At 37.0% G+C, this 19244-nt stretch overlaps 1 protein-coding gene across 2 annotated transcripts in view; it reads left to right on the top strand.

The window, feature by feature from the left end:
• The first annotated feature begins 50 nt into the window (after window positions 1–50).
• rngtt (RNA guanylyltransferase and 5'-phosphatase) overlaps window positions 51–19244 on the top strand; it is a 167166-nt gene continuing 147972 nt past the window's right edge. The window contains exons 1-4 of one of the 2 annotated variants that reach the window (XM_048206213.1): window positions 51–432; window positions 1617–1726; window positions 1811–1914; window positions 4586–4674. In XM_048206213.1, coding sequence (XP_048062170.1) covers window positions 369–432; window positions 1617–1726; window positions 1811–1914; window positions 4586–4674 — 367 coding nt within the window. In that variant the 5' untranslated portion in view covers window positions 51–368. Of the gene's footprint in view, window positions 433–1052; window positions 1164–1616; window positions 1727–1810; window positions 1915–4585; window positions 4675–19244 lie in introns of those variants that run through there. The other variant, XM_048206214.1, reaches the window with a different exon arrangement.

Below are 19244 nucleotides of genomic sequence, written 5' to 3'. Positions count from 1 at the left end.
TCTATCTATCTATCTATCTATCTATCTATCTATCTAGATGTGTAGCACCCTCTACTGTTCGCCTCGAGTCACTGCTATCGGTTTTAGTGGGTAACGCACAAAACTGCGGACAACGTGGGGAATTACTGTTTACTTCTGAGCAAGGTTTGAGAATCGGTCGTCTCATGGAGCTCATCTCATGAAAGTTGACCCGAGGAAGGACGTTTCTACTGCGCGGAACTCTTGATAAAGCTGTGAAACGCTAATAGTACTACTGGGTTTGTGTCAAAGGCCCAGGCAGCGGATCACAGAAGCTCCTCCAGCCCGCTCGACAGGCTTGAGCTCCGGAGCAGCTGAAAGCGGACTCTCGCTCATCTCGAAACGAGAGCATGTCTCAAATCGGAGCGCCTCCTCGATGGAGGAATTGTCCCAGAAGAGGACAACCTGTGGCTGGTGAGCATCTATCAGATAGCCTTGTTGTCAATAAAGCTGGTCTGTTAATCCACTCTCAGTCTCAGTAATGCAATAATTTAGTTTGTTAGAGTTAGGCTGTTATGGAGAGCATAAATGTACTCAAGCCCAGAGCTGTATGACTGCAGCTTCAGTGAAGCCAGATTGAAACTCTAAATGCTTTCGGTCTAACAGATAGATACAATTAGCCTGTGCTCGTTTATAGCACTGACCAGTGCACTGTGTCGTTTGCCAAAATGAACCAATGATAACTTTGCCAAAATTAACCTATGATAACTTAATTTGCGTGTGTTTTTAAATGGGAGCATGTACGACTTCAAAATAGATACAAGGGCCACTCTAAACTTATTTGTTTTGTCTGGTTTAAAATTGAGTGGCTAGCCAGATTAGCTCGCTACACGCAGATCAACACAAGTTACGTCACTGAAAAAGAGGCGGGAGTTGTGTGTGTGTACGAATTCTACTATGGCGAGGGATTGATTCATGAATATTAATCACGTAATGTTACGTTCGGCCTCCTGATTTGCCAAGTGGCCGAACGTAAGACAAATCAGTAGGCCGAGACGTCGGCAGGATTTTAACGAATCGTACTATGGTGTAGGAATATGAGTAGATGTATGATATGACGTAATTAATATAATGAGATAATGCTGCGTCCCAGACGAGGTTGGACGTGGGAATTTACCAAATTAAATGCCCCACTTCAGACCTCAGTGAGTTCCAGGCAATCAGACATCACTTTCACATGCCGACCACATGATGTCGCCACGACACAACGAGAGCATACCGTGTTTTTGTGTCAAATTATGGCAAAAAAAAAAATGAATAAAAAAACAACGTAAAATCGCTTTGACGAACAGCTTTTATTATTAAATAAAATTAATGTCTAATGTTAAAGCCAGTGTTCTTACTTTTCCATGCATTTAGTTCATTTCATTTTTATTTTTGGCATCTAAGATCAGAGTAAATTTACTCGTATGAATACTTATGAATTAAAATAAATGCGCTACATGAATATTATTATTTGAATACCATGGTATTACCGTCCAATACCATTATTGTACTGTAGTACCATAGAAGTACTTTTTATAAAGGTTTCACTGAACCAAACCATCATGTTTATTAAAGGTCATGCCATGAAATTCTGTGATGATTTCTATCTTCAGGTAAATTTCTGCCCATGAAAACCATGCTTGGACCACGGTATGATGATAAAGTCCCTGAGGAGAACAGGTTTCATCCCAGCATGCTGTCCAACTATCTCAAAAGCTTGAAGGTATATGGAGGTTCCTCTTAAATTGATATGTAATACTCTATGTTCTGACTGAGCTGTGTTGATGTGATTCTGACCTGTCCACAGGTGAAGATGGGTTTGCTGGTAGACCTGACGAACACTAGCCGCTTCTATGATCGAGCTGAGATAGAAAAAGAGGGAATCAAATATGTGAAACTTTCCTGTAAAGGGTATGTGAACCTCAGAATATCAATGCTGTGTTTTTTTCTTTCTTGCTTTTGAAATGTAATGGTTCATAAGAGAAGATCCCAGCAAGCATACAACACTTTGCAGTGTTTCATTTTGGTTTCTGTTAGGTTATTGTCAATGTATAATGTTTAAAAAATTAGCAAAAGCACTCCTGAAATGAATATAAATAAATAACCAAAACATGACATCTAGTTTACATATTCAAATAATAAAAAAAAACAAATAAATAAAATAAATTTAAAAAAATCATTGGGTAACAAACTGTAAACTAAAATATATTACAATACAATACAGTGTTTTTAAACTAAATTAAAAGTTTTATTATAAATTATTCTAAATAAATGTATAAATATTCAAGGGTTCTAACAGTTGACTTTTTTTGCCATCAACCGACAATGACTGCAAAACATTTTACTTAAGCATATTATGATTATTCATATAACTTTTTAATTAGAAGAGGCTTTTTGAATTGGTGAACGAGACATGCATTCCATGAAAATCTGTATTATTATGTTCTGATGATATATTTCTACAGTGTAGCTGCGCTAATATGATCATTTGAAGATGGTGTTGATCCAGTGTGAAAAAAGGACACAAATAAAACAATACATGACTTTTTTTTGTCAATATAGATATGGACAGTTGCATGAAAAAGTATGGGAATCGCTTGCAGAATCTGTGAAAATGTGAATATTTTTAACAAAATAAGAGAGATCATACAAAATGCATGTTATTTTTTATTTAGTACTGTCCTGAGTAAGATATTTCAAATAAAAGATGTTTACATATAGTCCACAAGACAAAAAAATAGCTGAATTTATTAAAATAACCCTGTTCAAAAGTTCCATTGGTTCTTAATGCTGAGAGTCGTTACCTGGATGATCTACAACTGTTTTTTTTGTTTTGTGATAGTTGTTAGAGTCCTGCAGATTCTTCAGTTTTCGAGTGTGTGTGTTTTTTTTTTTTGTTTTTTTTTTCGCAAAGCTATTTGAGCCCTTTCCAGCTGTGACTGTATGATTCTAAGATCTTTACACACTGAGGACAACTGAGGGACTCAATTGTTATCACCCCCGGCTCCTAATGCATCGTGTTTCCTTCTGGAGAATCAGTGAATGTTTGAACATTTTTTAATAGTTGAGTTTAAGACCCTCAGTTGTCCTCAGTGTGAAAAGATGGATCTCAAAATCATACAGTCACTGCTGGAAATGGTTAAAATATGCAAAAAATCCTTGAAAACTGAAGAATCTGCAGGACCTGGAGGAATTTTCTGAAGAACAGAGCTCAGTTTAACTGCTCAGGACAAACAAGAGACTCATGAACAACCATCACAAAACATAAAAACAGTCGTGGAGCATCAGGTAACCACACACAGTATTGAGAATCAATGGTTCACATACTTATGAATGGGGTTATTTTAATACATTCAGCTATTGTTTTGTCTTGTGAACTAAGTGCAAACATCTTTTATGTAAAATATCTTACTCAGGACTGTACTAAACAAAAAATAACATGCATTTTTTTATTATCCCTCTTATTTTATTAAAATAATTCTCATTTTCACAGATTCTGCAAGTGATTCCCATACTTTTTCATGCAACTGTATTTAATTATAATATATTATGTTTTAAAATATAATATATTATATTTTAAAATATAATATATATATTTTAAAATATAATACAATATAATATAATATAATATAATATATATTTTCACCTGCTTACATGTTAAATACAACCCATCTGACATTATTCTCTGAAAAAAAAAAAAAGTTGGATAATCGCTGTATGAATTTTAAGACCCAGTATACTTAAGGCGAAAATTGAATTGATGAAATTTTATAAGTTTTATAAGTTTTTCCAAAATGATGGTGTTTTACAGTTTGATTCTGTTTTAGAACAGATTGCTAGTGCAAACTTTACAAAAAACTTGGGGCCGGCTGTTAAACACCTTTGAACTGCCATTGGTCCATGATGATTATATAATTTGTCATTTAAAGTTAAAAGGGGATCAGGCCTTTGCTGTTGCGGGTCTGAGCCTCTGGAATAGTCTTCCTCAGGAACTTAGAGAGGTCTCATCTTTAAATACTTTTTAAAGTTTTAAATCAAAAGCTACTTCTTGTCTTTAGCCTTTGAGAGGGTGGGCTAGTCTTTGTTGTTTTAGTAGGATGTGTGTTGTTTTAAGTTGTGTGTTGTTTTCTTGATTGTACAGCACTTTGGTCTGCAGGTGCAGTTGTAAAGTGCTTTATAAATAAAGTGAATGAATGAATGAATTTGTGGGTGTGGCTCTGGTGCTCTTTGACATGGATATCTTTAAAGGTTTATTTTACTTTCCAAAGAATATATTGAGCATTAAAATGTGTGAAATCTTAATTTTATCGAGTTGAATTTGCATGAGAATGCTCAGACTGCCTTTAAATTTTACTCTTTAGTATGAATAAACCTTTATGTGTCACTTTTATTCTGTGTGAACATGATCTCTTAACTGCTGAAGATGGTGTTGTTCTAGCCACTCAAAGACATCAGACCTGTTGGCTGCAGTATGATGTCATTGCTAATGGATGTCTGAGTGCCATTCGCAGCCTTTCTGCTGTAGCTGACATGCTAGCTTTGATCTGTCATGTTAAAATCAATGTGTTTGTGTCTCTTTCAGTCATGGTGAATGTCCCACAGTAGAGACTACAGAGATGTTCATCAGACTGTGCGAGCACTTCATAGAGAAGACACCCACCGAGCTCATAGGTAAGACCAGCCAGCTCAGCTTTGACACTTTTGCTTGATTTTGTTTTTGCAAACCTTAAATCTTGATACCGATGATTACACCGTGTCCTATTGGCCCGACGCAACTTGCAGTTTGTTTTGCTGAAAGTACTGTCAAAGTCGTCCATGTGACTTGTGTGCTGAATTCTAAGAGTTATTTTTCTCAAATGAAGAACAATCTGCAGGTTTTAAAGTGCCCCTATTATGTTTTATCAGGTATAATCTTTCATGCAGTTTGTAATATAGCTGTTTGTGAATGTAAAAGGGCTGCAAAGATTAAAGTGCAGATAAATTAAGTTATTGGCTGAATCCCAAATGGCACACTTCTATGCACTTTCGGTCTTGTGGACTTACAATGGCTGCCGCGTGCACGTGCCCATTAAGTCCATGGGACCGTAGAGTGTCCCATTCATCATTTTAGGTTTCAGAAGGGTGCATTTTAGGGCCCCTTTGCAGCTGCTATGCACCCTCGATGCGCACTTCAGCTGAGCTTGCAAGTCTGTGAGCTACGCAGTGGACTATACACGGCAGTCAAAGCGGCATTACGTCATGAAAGTGCAGACTCAGAGGAAGATTCACCGATTCATGATTCAAAAATAGATTTCAAGATCAATGCATAATTGCATATGCATCGTCAGTATTTGTAATCGATGCATTGAGAAAACGAGTGAATCATTACACACATCGTTCCAAGTTTAAACATGATTAAACATGAATGTTATAAACAGACGACTACGACAATACATGGTTTATCTGTGTTCTTCAAGCCTTCTTGCATATTTCCATAATAATAATAGATTTATAATGCAATGCTATTAAAAATGCTATTTCAAACACTCGACTGACATTATGAAGTGAGTTTGGAGTAAAAACACATTATTAAATGTTGTCTTTTGTTGGACAAGATGTTCACAAACGCTTCTCATGTTTAGAAAGTTTGTATGTTTGACTTATGTTGCTTTTTCAAATGCAGTGCTCTCAGATGGAGCGTCATTTACTACTGATCACAGAGCAGCTCTTCACTAACATGCTGTGTACATACTTATATAATTAAAGTCTTTGTGATGTCATAATCGCACTAAGCCAAATCGTGATTTTGATTCAATTTCGATTAATCACGCAGCCCTAGTACCCCTTAATCACTATGCCATCTGACCAATCAGAGTAGAGTAGACCAATGACAACAGACTATGCCATCTGACCAATTAAAGCAGAGTAGACCAATCACAACAGACTGAGATATCTGACTAATCAGAGCAGAACAGGCTCTAGGAAAGGATGGGTTTAGAGAGTGTACCTGCAGTGTATAATATGATAAAAATAAAGTGTTTTTTGACCTTTCATGCAAGTAAATCTTTTGTAGGAGACTCCAAAACAAAATTAAGAACCTTTAAAATAATGTAACTGGGGCACTGTAGGAATTATTGTCCTGGAAATAATCTTCTCAAATACAGTTGTGCATATCCATATATTTTGCAGAAAGCCTTGACACTAAACTCAACTGGTTCTCGGTGTGTCGTAACTGAATGCGACAAGTTTGACTATGCTCAAGTGCAAATGAGATTTCAGAGTTACTGAAAGTGAAAATGCTGTGCTAAGAAACACAACTAGAGCCATCCAGAATATATTTAATATTTAATATGCACTTACAGTATCTCACAGAGTGAGAAGTGAGTACACCCCTCACATTTTTGTAAATATTTTATTATATCTTTTCATGTGACAACACTGAAGAAATGACACTTTGCTACAATGTAATTTAGTGAGTGTACAGCTTGTATAACAGTGTAAATTTGCTGTCCCCTCAAAATAACTCAACACACAGCCATTAATGTTTAAACTGCTGGCCACAAAAGTGAGTACACCCCTAAGTGAAAATGTCCAAATTGGGCCCAGTGTTTTGCCACCATTATTTTCCAGCACTTCCTTAACCCGCTTGGGCATGGAGTTCACCAGAGCATCACAGGTTGCCACTGGAGTCCTCTAGCACTTCTCCATGATGACATCACGGAGCTGGTGGATGTTAGAGACCTTGCGCTCCACCACCTTCCGTTTGAGGATGCCCCACAGATGCTTAATGGGGTTTAGGTCTGGAGACATGCTTGGCCAGTCCATCACCTTTACGCTCAGCTTCTTTAGCAAGGCAGTGGTCGTCTTGGAGGTGTGTTTGGGGTCGTTATCATGTTGGAATACTGCCCTGTGGCCCAGTCTCCGAAGGGAGGGGATCATGCTCTCATAATTCATGGTTCCCTCAATGAACTGTAGCTGGCAGCACTCATGCAGCCCCAGACCATGAAACTCCCACCACCATGCTTGACTGTAGGCAAGACACACTTGTCTTTGGACTCCTCACCTGGTTGCCGCCACACACACTTGACACCATCTGAACCAAATAAGTTTATCTTGGTCTCATCAGACCACAGGACATGGTTCCAGTAATCCATGTCCTTAATCTGCTTGTCTTCAGCAAACTGTTTGCGGGCTTTCTTGTGCATCATCTTTAGAAGAGGCTTCCTTCTGAGATGTCAGCCATGCAGACCAATTTGATGCAGTGTGCGGCGTATGGTCTGAGCACTGACAGGCTGACCCCCCACCCCTGCAACCTCTGCAGCAATGCTGGCAGCGATCATACATCTGTTTCCCAAACACAACCTCTGGATATGACGCTGAGCACGTGCACTGAACTTCTTTGGTCGACCTTGGCGAGGCCTGTTCTGAGTGGAACCTGTCCTGTTAAACCGCTGTATGGTCTTGGCCACCATGCTGCAGCTCAGTTTCAGGGTCTTGGCAATCTCCTTATAGCATATGCTATCTTTATATAGAGCAACAATTCTTTTTTCAGATCTTCAGAGAGTTATTTGCCATGAGGTGCCATGTTGAACTTCCAGTGACCAGCATGAGAGAGTGGGAGCAATAACACCAAATTTAACACACCTGCTCCCCATTCACACCTGAGACCTTGTAAAACTAACAAGTTACGAGACACCGGGGAGATAAAATGGCTAATTGGGCCCAATTTGGACATTTTCACTTATGGGTGTACTCACTTTTGTGGTCAGCGGTTTAGACATTAATGTCTGGTGTGTTGAGTTATTTTGAGGGGACAGCAAATTTACACTGTTATACAAGCTGTACACTCACTACTTTACATTGTAGGAAAGTGTAATTTCTTCAGTGTTGTCACATGAAAAGATATAATAAAATATTTACAAAAATGTGAGGGGTGTACTTCTGTGAGATACTGTATGTGGAGTAAAATGTTGGACCAATGAGATTTGACTGTGGACAGGGCAACCCAACACAATGTGACAAAAATAGACAAAAATAAATAATTTAAATTAATTTGATATAATTTTAAATCATTTGATAAATGGTTTTGTAAATAAATTGAAATCATAAATGCACAGATAAAACCTCTTTTCAAACATATCTTATCAACTAAAATGAATGTGTTTTTTAAATAAGGTTTGATACGCATTTAGATATATGATACGATCAAGTTAAAAAAATATGTATATGAGAATGAAAGTAAAATGATATTGCATGCAATGTAATACTTTAATACTATTTAAAAGAATATGGCTGAACCATCCAGTCCTAAAGCACTGAGCAGTGACAGTCACTCATAATGACCTGAGAAATGAGGCATCATTGGGAGCTAAGTGACAGATGCAGACTTTATTGAGTCAGTGACACACAGCAGTGAACTCTATGAATAATTCTTATCATTGCTTATTTGCAGCAAATGTCTGTGAGATGAAATGTGTGTGTATATGCAGATGTCATACTGTGTGACGCCTGCAGATGTCATACCTCTGTATTTCATCTATATATACATCTGCAGACGTTCATATTTGACTCAAATCAAAGTGACTGTGCCAATAACAGGCAGAAGTCACAAACTGTGTTGGGTAAACTATATGAAAATTACTAATTGCTCGTTAGATGCTTTACTTACAACATTGAAATACACTGTTCAAAAGTTTGGGGTCGGTAATGTTTTTAAAAGAAGTTTCTTCTGCTCACTAAGGCTGCATTTATGTGATTAAAAATACAATAAAGTACTGTAATACTGTGAAATATTATTTCAATTTAAGATGTTTTCTATTTGAATATATTGAAAAATGTAATTTATTCCTGTGATCAAAGCTGCATTTTCAGCATCATTACTCCAGTCTTCAGTGTCACATGATCCTTCAGAAATGATTCTAAAATGCTGATTTGCTGCTCAAGAAACATTTCTGATTATTATCAATGTTGAAAACCATTTTTAGAAAGTTCAAAAGAGCAGCATTTATTTGAAATAGAAATTGTTTGTAACGTTATTAAATTAATTTTGATCCATTTAATGTGTTGCATTACTTTCACTGAATGAAAGTGTTAATTTCTTAAAAAAATCTTGCTGACCCCAAACAGTAGTTTAAATTCAAATATATCAATTTTAGAATGTTTACATATTGAAATATTTTCAATCTCTATATTGTCACCTAATCTTTTTTTAGTTTATGGTGTACTGTGAGACCCTGATCATCCTGTTAAAGTTTAATTTGGGAAACTGACTGATTAAACATAATGTACATATTGAGTTTGGCCTGTTGGAGGCGCTCTTGAGTTACGTTAATGCACTGCATGGCCCCTACAGAACCTGCTAAATGAGATGGAAGGCTGAGGATGGAATATTATGAATGTCATTGTTATCACCACGGTAACAGTGTGATTGACACTGCAGGGAACATGAGCACCAGAGACATGCAAAAGAAAGACACATGAAGAGAATTTGAGCTCAGGGCAGTAAGAGGAAGACATGTGAAGTGCTAGATTACTGTTATTGGCCGTCTCTGATTAATAATCAGTTAAATTAGCTACACTGGGGCGTGAAACTTACAGCGTGGGACCATGATTTATTTAACTTATTCATAATTCATCAAAGTACTCTAGATAATTAGTGTTTGCAAGCACTACTATTACTTGTTGAGGAAAAGTGCATTACTTTTACTTTTTTCTAACTAATAAGACTCAACATTTTGACATGGCAGACAGTAAAACAGGAAAAAAAATCCTGTATACTTTCACTGAAGGAGGAGGAGGCAAACCATCTTTTGAGACCAGAATATCACAGAAAGAGACTGGAAGGTGGGGTCTTTTGACTTACATTCAAACCTTATCTTAGATTTAACAATTTAAAATAAATAAATGGGGCTGCACAATTAATCAAAATAATACAGAAATTTATGTGTGATAAATAATACTATTATTTAAATAAATACTATTGTATCCTGGTTATCAAATCAAAGGTTGCAATGTATGTTGCGCTCAATGCGCTGTCTGTTTTCTGTGTGTGTGTGTTTTGTTTTTTTCGTTTTTTTGGCGTGCATCTTATAATAGTGTGTTTTCAGATTAGCTCGGTTCACAGTAAATGCTGCTTCTCTTGAACTCCATCTCTGCAAGAGCTGTGAGTTTAACGTGCATTTGGGAACATAATGTGCACTAGGTTCACTTACTTACATTCACATTCGCACAATTTCCAACATTTTTGTGGACAGACGTTTACAGAATTTCAACAATATTCTGCCAAAATAATAGATGAATATTTTTTATTATTTGTGTTTGTTGCTTCTTGTAAAGAGTGAACCCCCTTAAAATGACCTGCTTTCCATTAGCAGTAGAGTGTTTGTTCTTTCAGCAATATCAATGTGAGACATTTTCAAATGAAATGAAATGTCATATAGCAGTTCAAATCACAACATATGACAAAATAATCACAATATACACTGATGAGCCATAACATTATGACCAGTCACAGGTGAAGCAAATATCATTGATCATCCCTTAAAGGATTAGACCACTTTTAAATAAACTTTTCCTGATAATTTGCTCACCCCCATGTTATCCAAGATGTCCATGTCTTTCTTTCTTCAGTCGAAAAGAAATTAAAGTTTTTGATGAAAACATTCCAGGATTTTTCTCCTTATAGTAGACTTCAATGGGCACCAAACGGTTGAAGGTCAAAATTAGCTTCACTGCAGCTTCAAATTGTTCAAAACGATCCCAGATGAGAAAAAAGGGTCTTATCTAGTGAAACCATCGCTCATTTTCTGAAAAAATGGAAAATTATATAAGTTTTAACCTTAAATGCTCATCTTGAACTAGCTCTCTTCTTCTTCTCTATTAGAATTCCAGCAGTGCAGACACTGCTAAGTGTATTACTGCCCTCCACAGGCCAAAGTTTGAACTAATTGTTACATACTTTTGAACTAGTATATTGCATATAAAAATTAGTTCAAACTTTGACCTGTGGAGGGCAGTAATACGCTTAGCAGTGTCTACATTGCTGGAATTCTAATAGAGGAGAAGAAGAAGAGAGCTAGTTCAAGATGAGCATTTCTGGTTAAAACTTATATAATTTTCAATTTTTTTTCAGAAAATGAGCAATGGTTTCACTAGATAAGACCCTTATTTCTCATCTGGGATCGTGTAGAACAATTTGAAGCTGCAGTGAAACTAATTTTGACCTTCAACTGTTTGGTGCCCATTGAAGTCCTCTATAAGGAGAAAAATCCTGGAATGTTTTCATCAAAAACTTTAATTTCTTTTCGACTGAAGAAAGAAAGACATGGGCATCTTGGATGACATTGGGGTGAGTAAATTATCAGGAAAAGTTAAACAAGGCCACATATTAAAGGATTAGTTCACTTTAAAATGAAAATGTACATATACATCCTAGGTGTATATGACTTTCTTCTTTCTGATGAACACAATCGGTGTTCCAACGCATCTAGGCTTTATGATGCCAACGAGTATGAGCTGAGGAAAGTGCATCCATCCATCCATCGTTAACGTCCTCCACACAGCTCTGGGGGGTTAATAAAGGCCTTCTGAAGCAAAGCAATGCATTTTTGTAATAAAAATATCCGTATTTAACAAGTTGTAAAGTAAAATATCTAGCTTCTGCCAGACCACCTCTCGCAGTTCAAAATGCTTACTCTATGTCCTACGTAAAGCGTTTTGCTTTTTATCGCAAGTTGGATATGGAAGGCGGTCTGGCGGAATCTAGATAACTTGTTAAATATATTGAGTCCTGTTTTCTTTTACATCCACGTGGATGGCCGTGTACGAGTGTGCTGTTTACCTGGGCAAGTGATGCACCAGGATGCACTGTAGGATGATGACAAGCTGGTGGAGGAAGTGTGATGCTCTGGGCAATTGTCCTGGGTCCAGCCATACATGTGGACGTACAGTTGCAATCAGAAATATTCAACCCCCTCACCTCAAAAGACATTATAGTGATGTTGATAAAAGATAATGAAAATCAATGAAAAAAAAAAAAACCTTGTGAAATAACAAAAAAATATTTATTGAAACATACGAGTTAGTTTGACAACAGAAGTTGACTTAACTTTGAAGTTTAAATGAAAATTGTAACTCTTGTATAACATGAGCATGTGCAGTATTATTCAACCCCCAGCTTCAGTACCTTGTGGAGTGTCCTTTATTTTTTATAACTTCTAACAAACGGTTTCGATAAGTGCTGACAAGGGTCTTACACCTCTCGATTGGAATCTTTGCCCATTCTTCACATGCAAAGGTCTGTAACTCAGTGATGTTTGATGGCTTCCGTGCTGCAACTGCCTTCTTCAAATCCCACCAAAGATTTTCAATTGGATTTAAATCTGGTGACTGAGAAGGCCACTCCAGGATGCTCCAGCATCTTTTCCCCAACCAAGCATTAGTTGATTTGGAGGTGTGCTTGGGATCATTGTCTTGCTGGAAGATCCAATGATCACCAAGGTTTAATTTGTCCACAGAAGGCATCACGTTCTTTTTTAAAATGACCTGGTATTTCTGGGAATTCATGATGCCAGGTACATGATCAAGATTGCCAGTTCCTGCCGCAGAAAAACAGCCCCACATCATCAATGACCCACCTCCGTGCTTGACCGTGGGGATGGTATTCTTTTGGTCATAAGCCTGACCTTTTGCACGCCAGATGTACCGCTGGTCCATATGTCCAAAAAGTTCCAGTTTGGTTTCATCAGTCCATAGAACTGTCTCCCAGAACTCTGTAGTTTTATCCAAATTCCTCCTGGCATATTCTAGTCGACTCCTGATGTTCCTTGAGGTCAAGAGTGGAGTGCGTCTTGGGGTCCGGCCATGAAGTCCTTGATTATTCAGTGCACGTCTTATAGTTGCCACTGAAGCACTTGTACCAGCTCTCATCAGGTCATCCTGTAGCTTTCTTGCAGTCACACGGGGGTTTTTCTTAGCTGTCCTGACTAAGATGCTAAGGGCCCTTGATGAAATTGTGGGCTTTCTTCCACGGCCAGGAAGGTTTGCAGCTGTTCCATAAGTTTTAAACTTCCTTATAATGCTCCCAATGGTGTCTCTTGGAATGTTAAATATTTTGGAAATCTTCTTATACCCAAGGCCCTTCAGATGTGATGAAATAATCTCCTCTCTCAGCTTTTGTGGAAGCTCCTTTGTCTTTCCCATGATTGCAGCTCACCTTGAACACCTTCATGGTTGGGGTTTATATATGCATCACAGCTGAAGCAAATGAAGGATCGTTATAGAGTATAAAAACTATAAAAACTGTCAGAAAGCTTTAAAAGTAACAATATTATATAGGGGTTGAATAATTGTGACATGGCTATCTTAACAAAATACACTGTTACACAAAAATACTACATCATACATTTTCTTTGTTGATTTTATGCATCACTTAACTCATAAAGAAGTCATCCAAAGCAGAATCCCGCACTTTGAAAAGATTTTTATTCATAAATCCTTAAAACTCTTTGGGGGTTGAATATTTCTGATTGCAACTGTACATTTGACAAGTGCCACCTACCTAAACATTGCTGCAGACCAGGTACAGCCCTTATGACAATGGTGTTCAGCAGCATGATGCACCCTGCCACACTGCACACATTGTTTAGGAATGGTTTATTAAGGAACAAGAGTTCAGGGTGTTTCCCTGGCCTCCAAATTCCCCAGATCTCAATCCAGTTGAGCAACAAGTTTGATCCATTCTCAACATTTTATTTTGACTTTTTTTCTCAAAATTTAACACGTTTTTTCTCTAAACACAGCGACTTTATTTTAGAAATTTAATGATTTTATTCTCACCTTTGTATTTTGACTTTTTTTTCACTAAATTTAATGTTTAATCTCCCATTAATGACTTTAATCTTGAGATGGTTTTATTTTTTTTTTATTATTGCTTGACCCTAATCCTCTTCTGTACTTTATTCAACAAGGCTGAATATTATAGCACAACTATTTTCATCATTGATCATAATTAGAAATGTTTCTTGAGCAGCAAATCATCATATTAGAATGATTTCTGAAGAATCATGTGATACTAAAGACAGAATTAAGGGCGGTTCACAAAGAACACTTTTTTCCATTTCATGGCGTTACTTTTCCATTGTTTTTCTATGTAACCTCGCTAGATGGACGTGTTTGACATTTGCACTCGTGTCTTGCATGTTTTGCAGCATCTGGAGCATGACACAGTGTTCTAAAATTGCAACGCTCAAATTAAAAGAAGTAAAAAAAAAAAGTTCAGCATCTCGAGTTTTTCAAAGCAAAAACTAGGGCTGTCGCAGTGAAGGAAGTTTCCCTTGCCGTGATTTTGAGTGGCTCAATTATTGCCATTTAAAAAAAAAAAAAAAAAAAAAGAAAAGCTATATAAAAAGGGCTGTGTGGTCAGTAAGGCACAAAGATGAAGGAGATTCAAAACAAAACAGGCAGGAGAATAACGCAACCACACAATGCATAAATTGACCAAGAACAACTGAAACACAGGGCTATATATAATAAACTAGACATATGTGAAGTCAATACGTAACTATAAAAACTGAAAGAGAACTTCACCAGAAACCAATAAAAACCAAAACTAAACAGAGCGGAGAAACATGAACTAAAGGAAACAGAATATCAAAATAAGGGTCCACATAAAAACATAAACCTGACAATAAGCTTGTTAGGCTATTGTTATATGTATAAAAGTTAGTTCAAGATCCTTGAATCTGACTAGATGAGAGGCTTTCTAAGACTTCTGATATTTTACCAGCATCAGCACTGCTCATCTCTGTGCATTCTAGAAAGGCTTTCAGTCAGTGCAGGTTACATTGTTACGCAACTAGGTGGTGGCAAAGGGACTGTCTTTGAGTGGAGTCATTAAACCGTTCATTTAACTAATACATTCAAAAACGCTGATTCATTCATGAATTAAACAATGTGTTGAAATTATTTTAACTTTGAGCGCCACTTTACAAGGCTCAACCGAACAGGTAACGGGGTAACGCTGAAGCTGATGCTTCTTTTCATATAGACCATGGCATTGATTCAATGCATTGACCAGCACTGATGTCATTCATGCGAAATGCCCTTAAACATGGAACTGATGCTACAACAAAGATATCTGTACACACTACACAGAGTCATAATTAAGTAGAAAGGAGCCATTTGATTATTAACTTGTTTTACACTTAATGCATGTGTATTGAATGTTAGATAAGAAAAGTATAGCCTTATGGGGAAAAAAGAAGTAAAAATGTGAACATCATAGTTGCTTGCGTTCCTCTGCGATTGGATTGTTGGTATTGCAGGATTACAATATGGCAAACATTATGCTAGTGAGTGTCTGTTTCTGCATCTGTCGTAACCTGAAAACACTAATTTCTTGCTCATATTTTTGTTTTTGTGGCTTAATGTCAGGAATATTCCACATGTTTCGCCACATGGAGAAAACAAACTTTAGGGATTCTAGATTCATCTTCTAATGGTAAATGTTACACTAAGGTAAAAGCCGTAGGAGATGCTTGAGTAACAGATGTTTTCATTAGTTTATTTACACACAAAACACATTTTTACTTGCATTTGATTCCTGTCAAATGTGTAATGTTAACTTGGATGCTGTTTTCCAAATTATAGAATAATAGTGGAGTCTATGAAACAACACAAACAGAGTTGGAGTGGCCAAAAAATGGGCTTCTTCAAACTTGCCACCCTTTGTCTAGATTCCAGCTCTGTTCAGTCTAGATGCTTTCAAAACCAACTTCACAAGGTGCATCTTGGGATGCTATATCCAAATGAAACAGCTTTTTTGGGGAAAAAATTGGGACAGGACTTGTTTTTGTCCATTGGGAATTAATTTTAGATTCATGTGAATAGAGTTGCTGTTACATTAGTAAAATTTTGGTGAAAAAGGTCCATTAGTGTAGCGTCCATTTACTTACCAGCTTGAACCCAATGCAAAACGTGCATGTGGAAATCTTTTCGCCCTGGACAATGGTAAATGTGACTGTACCTCCACAGGATGCTGAAGGGGGGGGATTGAAATTCTTCTTGGACAACTTGTATTGCCCAGCCGTTGCATGCATCATCAGAGAAGAGAAGTCATTGCGAGGGGGCAGACATTATTAATGCTTTTGAATTAAGGGTTATGAGGGCAGGTGTTTTTTTTTGTTTTTTGTTTTTTGTTTGTGTGCATGTAGAAATCACTTATAATAAATGCTCCAATATTCCATTTAAAAAGTAAGAATAGTCTCTTTTGATTGTGGTGACTTTAGACTGTATGGAATATATAATATATAAATATAATCAAAGATGACTGTAAAAATAAATTTGCATTGTTTATCCTTTTGATCTTTAATTCATAAAATTAGCAAAAATCTAATGTTTCATTGAAGGAAAATAATTGAAAGTGGGGGGAAAATCACTTTATGAAATAAATGTTTTTCTCCAAAACACGTGTGCCACAATTATTGGCACCCTTTTCTACAATACTTTTTGCAACCTCCTTTTGCCAAGATAACAGCTCTGAGTCTTCACCTATAATGCCTGATGAGTTTGGAGAACACCTGACAAAAGATCAGAGACCATTCCTTCATGTAGAATCTCTCCAGATCCTTCAGATTCCTAGCTCCATGTTGGTGGTGCTTCTCTTCAGTTCACTCCACTCATTTTCTTTAGGATTCAGGTCAGTGGACTGGGATGGCCATGGCAGAAGCTTCATTTTGTGCTCAGTGACACATTTTTGTGTTGGTTTTGATGTTTATTTTGGATAATTGTCCTGATAGAAGATCAAACCACGGCCCATTATTGGATTTTCAGCAGAAGCGGTCAGGTTTTGATTTTTTTTTTTTTTTTATCTGTTGGTCTTTGATAGAATCCATGATACCATGTATCTGAACAAGATGTCCAGGACCTCCAGCAGAAAAATAGGGGCACAACATTAAAGATCCAGCAGTATATTTAACCGTGGGTATGGGGTAATTTTTATCCATGTGTGCACCAAACCCATCTGGTGAGTTTGCTGCCAAAAAGCTCTTTTTTTTAAGTTTCATCTGACCATAGAAGCCATTCCCATTTGAAGTTCCAGTCATGTCTGACAACTGAATATGCTGGAGATTGTTCCTGGATGAGAGCAGAGGATTTTTCTTGAAACCCTCCCGAACAACTTATGATGTAGGATCATTTTTTTTAGGCTTTCTGAGACTCAAGACTAGGGTTGGGTATCGTTTGAATTTGAACGATTCCGATTCCGATTTCGATTCCTTGTTTCGATTCCGGTTCCTAACGATTCTCGATTCCGATTCTTTTTTTTAAGAGGCAGGGTCAAAAAAGTTTAGGATATTTTAAATGAGCTAGGTAACCAATGGTCTTTCTGAAGGAAATAGTCTGACCTTCTCCATCAATTTTAATTCTATGAACTTTTTACTTTTTATGAACTTTACTATGAATTTCTCACAGGGCTGTTTTCAACTACAATATAAATATCAAATCTATGAACTTGAATTTAGTTATGAATTTATTAATTTAGTTTAGGCCTATATCATTTGATGCACCGATCGAAATTACTGAAAATTTGCGTCCGAAACAGCAATTTACGCGCTTGTCTGAAGGGAACCTTATAGCCTATACGCAAATTTGTGTCTAACTTAGAATTTAGACCAGCTAAAATATATTGTTAGACCAAAAATATCTTATCAGTTAATTAAGTAAAAAAGACATGTAATAAAGTAGCCTAATAAAGAAATTTAATAAAAACAAAAAGACGTATATTGCTTCAGCCTTATTCAAAGGCCGCAGAAACATGGGTTCGTTTGTTACGCACTTCAATCCATTCCACACCCGACTTTATTGGTTTTCTTCCTATTTATTAAATACAGGCAATTGGTTGATGAAACATTGATTGAAATTAAGATACAATTTCTACAAAACGAAATTCACTTTAAAGAAAGACTTACTATAAAACAAAACTTAATGAAGTGGTCAAACTCGCTGCATGTCTCCCGACATCGCGCATCCGTCATGATGTTCACTTTTCATAATCAAAACATAGGTGAAATTTAAAAAATAATAATAATATTAGGCTATAGCCCAATATTTAAATATAAATATGAAACTAAATTGGCTATTTTTATCCCTCTGGCCGATGAATGCGCCGGCGCGTTCTGATGGATTTTTTCCTCATGACAGCTGAAACAACTTAAAACAGGCCTTCCGTCATTTTTGGCGATTGCCTAGATTAGTGCAAGACTACAAATGGTCTACTTTTATTTGTGTACGCTCACAATAACAACAAAACCTTGTGCTTTTGTAAAATAAAATAAAGAAAAAACAGGGTGCGCTTTCAGCATGTCTCTCTGCGAGAATCTTTCTGAAACGTCTCAAAAGTGAACTTAAACTCAGCGAATAATTGTACCTAAAAGAAAGAAACATCTCCATTCGATAAGAAATTTGTAGGTCTGTGTTAAATAATAGGCGTTCTATCCGCTGGAGTGTGTTGTTTCTGAAATCCTGGCCAGTGCTCGTTGCTGCTGTTATCAGTTCTCATGCAACAGACAATCGAGCGTTTTGTTCTGGTAAAAGCACAAAACAAAATGCACACAACGTGTCCTTGCTCTTGATGTACAATCACTGATGAACACCTTTGGTTTTAATGAGGAAATTAGCCTAAATATTTATTCCTGCCAGTATTTTAGTCTGCGTTATCAAAATCACTAAACATATAGGCTAGGCCTATATAGCATATATAATATTATTCTATAATAACATCAAATGAATCAGTGCAATGACAATTCACCACATGATTCACTGTTAAATCAGTTTTTGTAAACTGTGGTTGAGACGGACTCAGGTGCATAACAAATTTTAATACATGACATCACTGCTTGTGGGAGGGGCCCATCTCATTCTTTGCGGGGGGGCCTCACAGACATGCGTACCGCCATTGCTCTGAGGTGCTTTATCATGTTCGACGTGCACCCTCCTATGCACGAAACAATCTTGCCGCAAATGTTGCATTTTGCCGAGATTTCGTTCTGTTTAGAAAAGTGAAGCCACACCTTGGACCGCCGACGCACGCTATCCATGTCCGACTCGCTCGGTTATGCCAACACTTCCGGTGGACGCTTTCTTCGTTGGTGTTCAGCGGTTTCTTCTTCCAGTCGGCGGACTGTGAATCGAAACTAGGAATCAAAATTTAAACTTTTGAACGATTCCAGGAAAATCGCAAAGCTAGTCCCGGTTCCAATCGATAC

This window comes from Megalobrama amblycephala, linkage group LG11 (assembly GCF_018812025.1).
Source record: "Megalobrama amblycephala isolate DHTTF-2021 linkage group LG11, ASM1881202v1, whole genome shotgun sequence".
NCBI classification, from domain to species: domain Eukaryota; kingdom Metazoa; phylum Chordata; class Actinopteri; order Cypriniformes; family Xenocyprididae; genus Megalobrama; species Megalobrama amblycephala.
The sequence above is the reverse complement of the archived record's forward strand: the minus strand, read 5'-3'. Positions and strand labels throughout refer to the sequence as shown.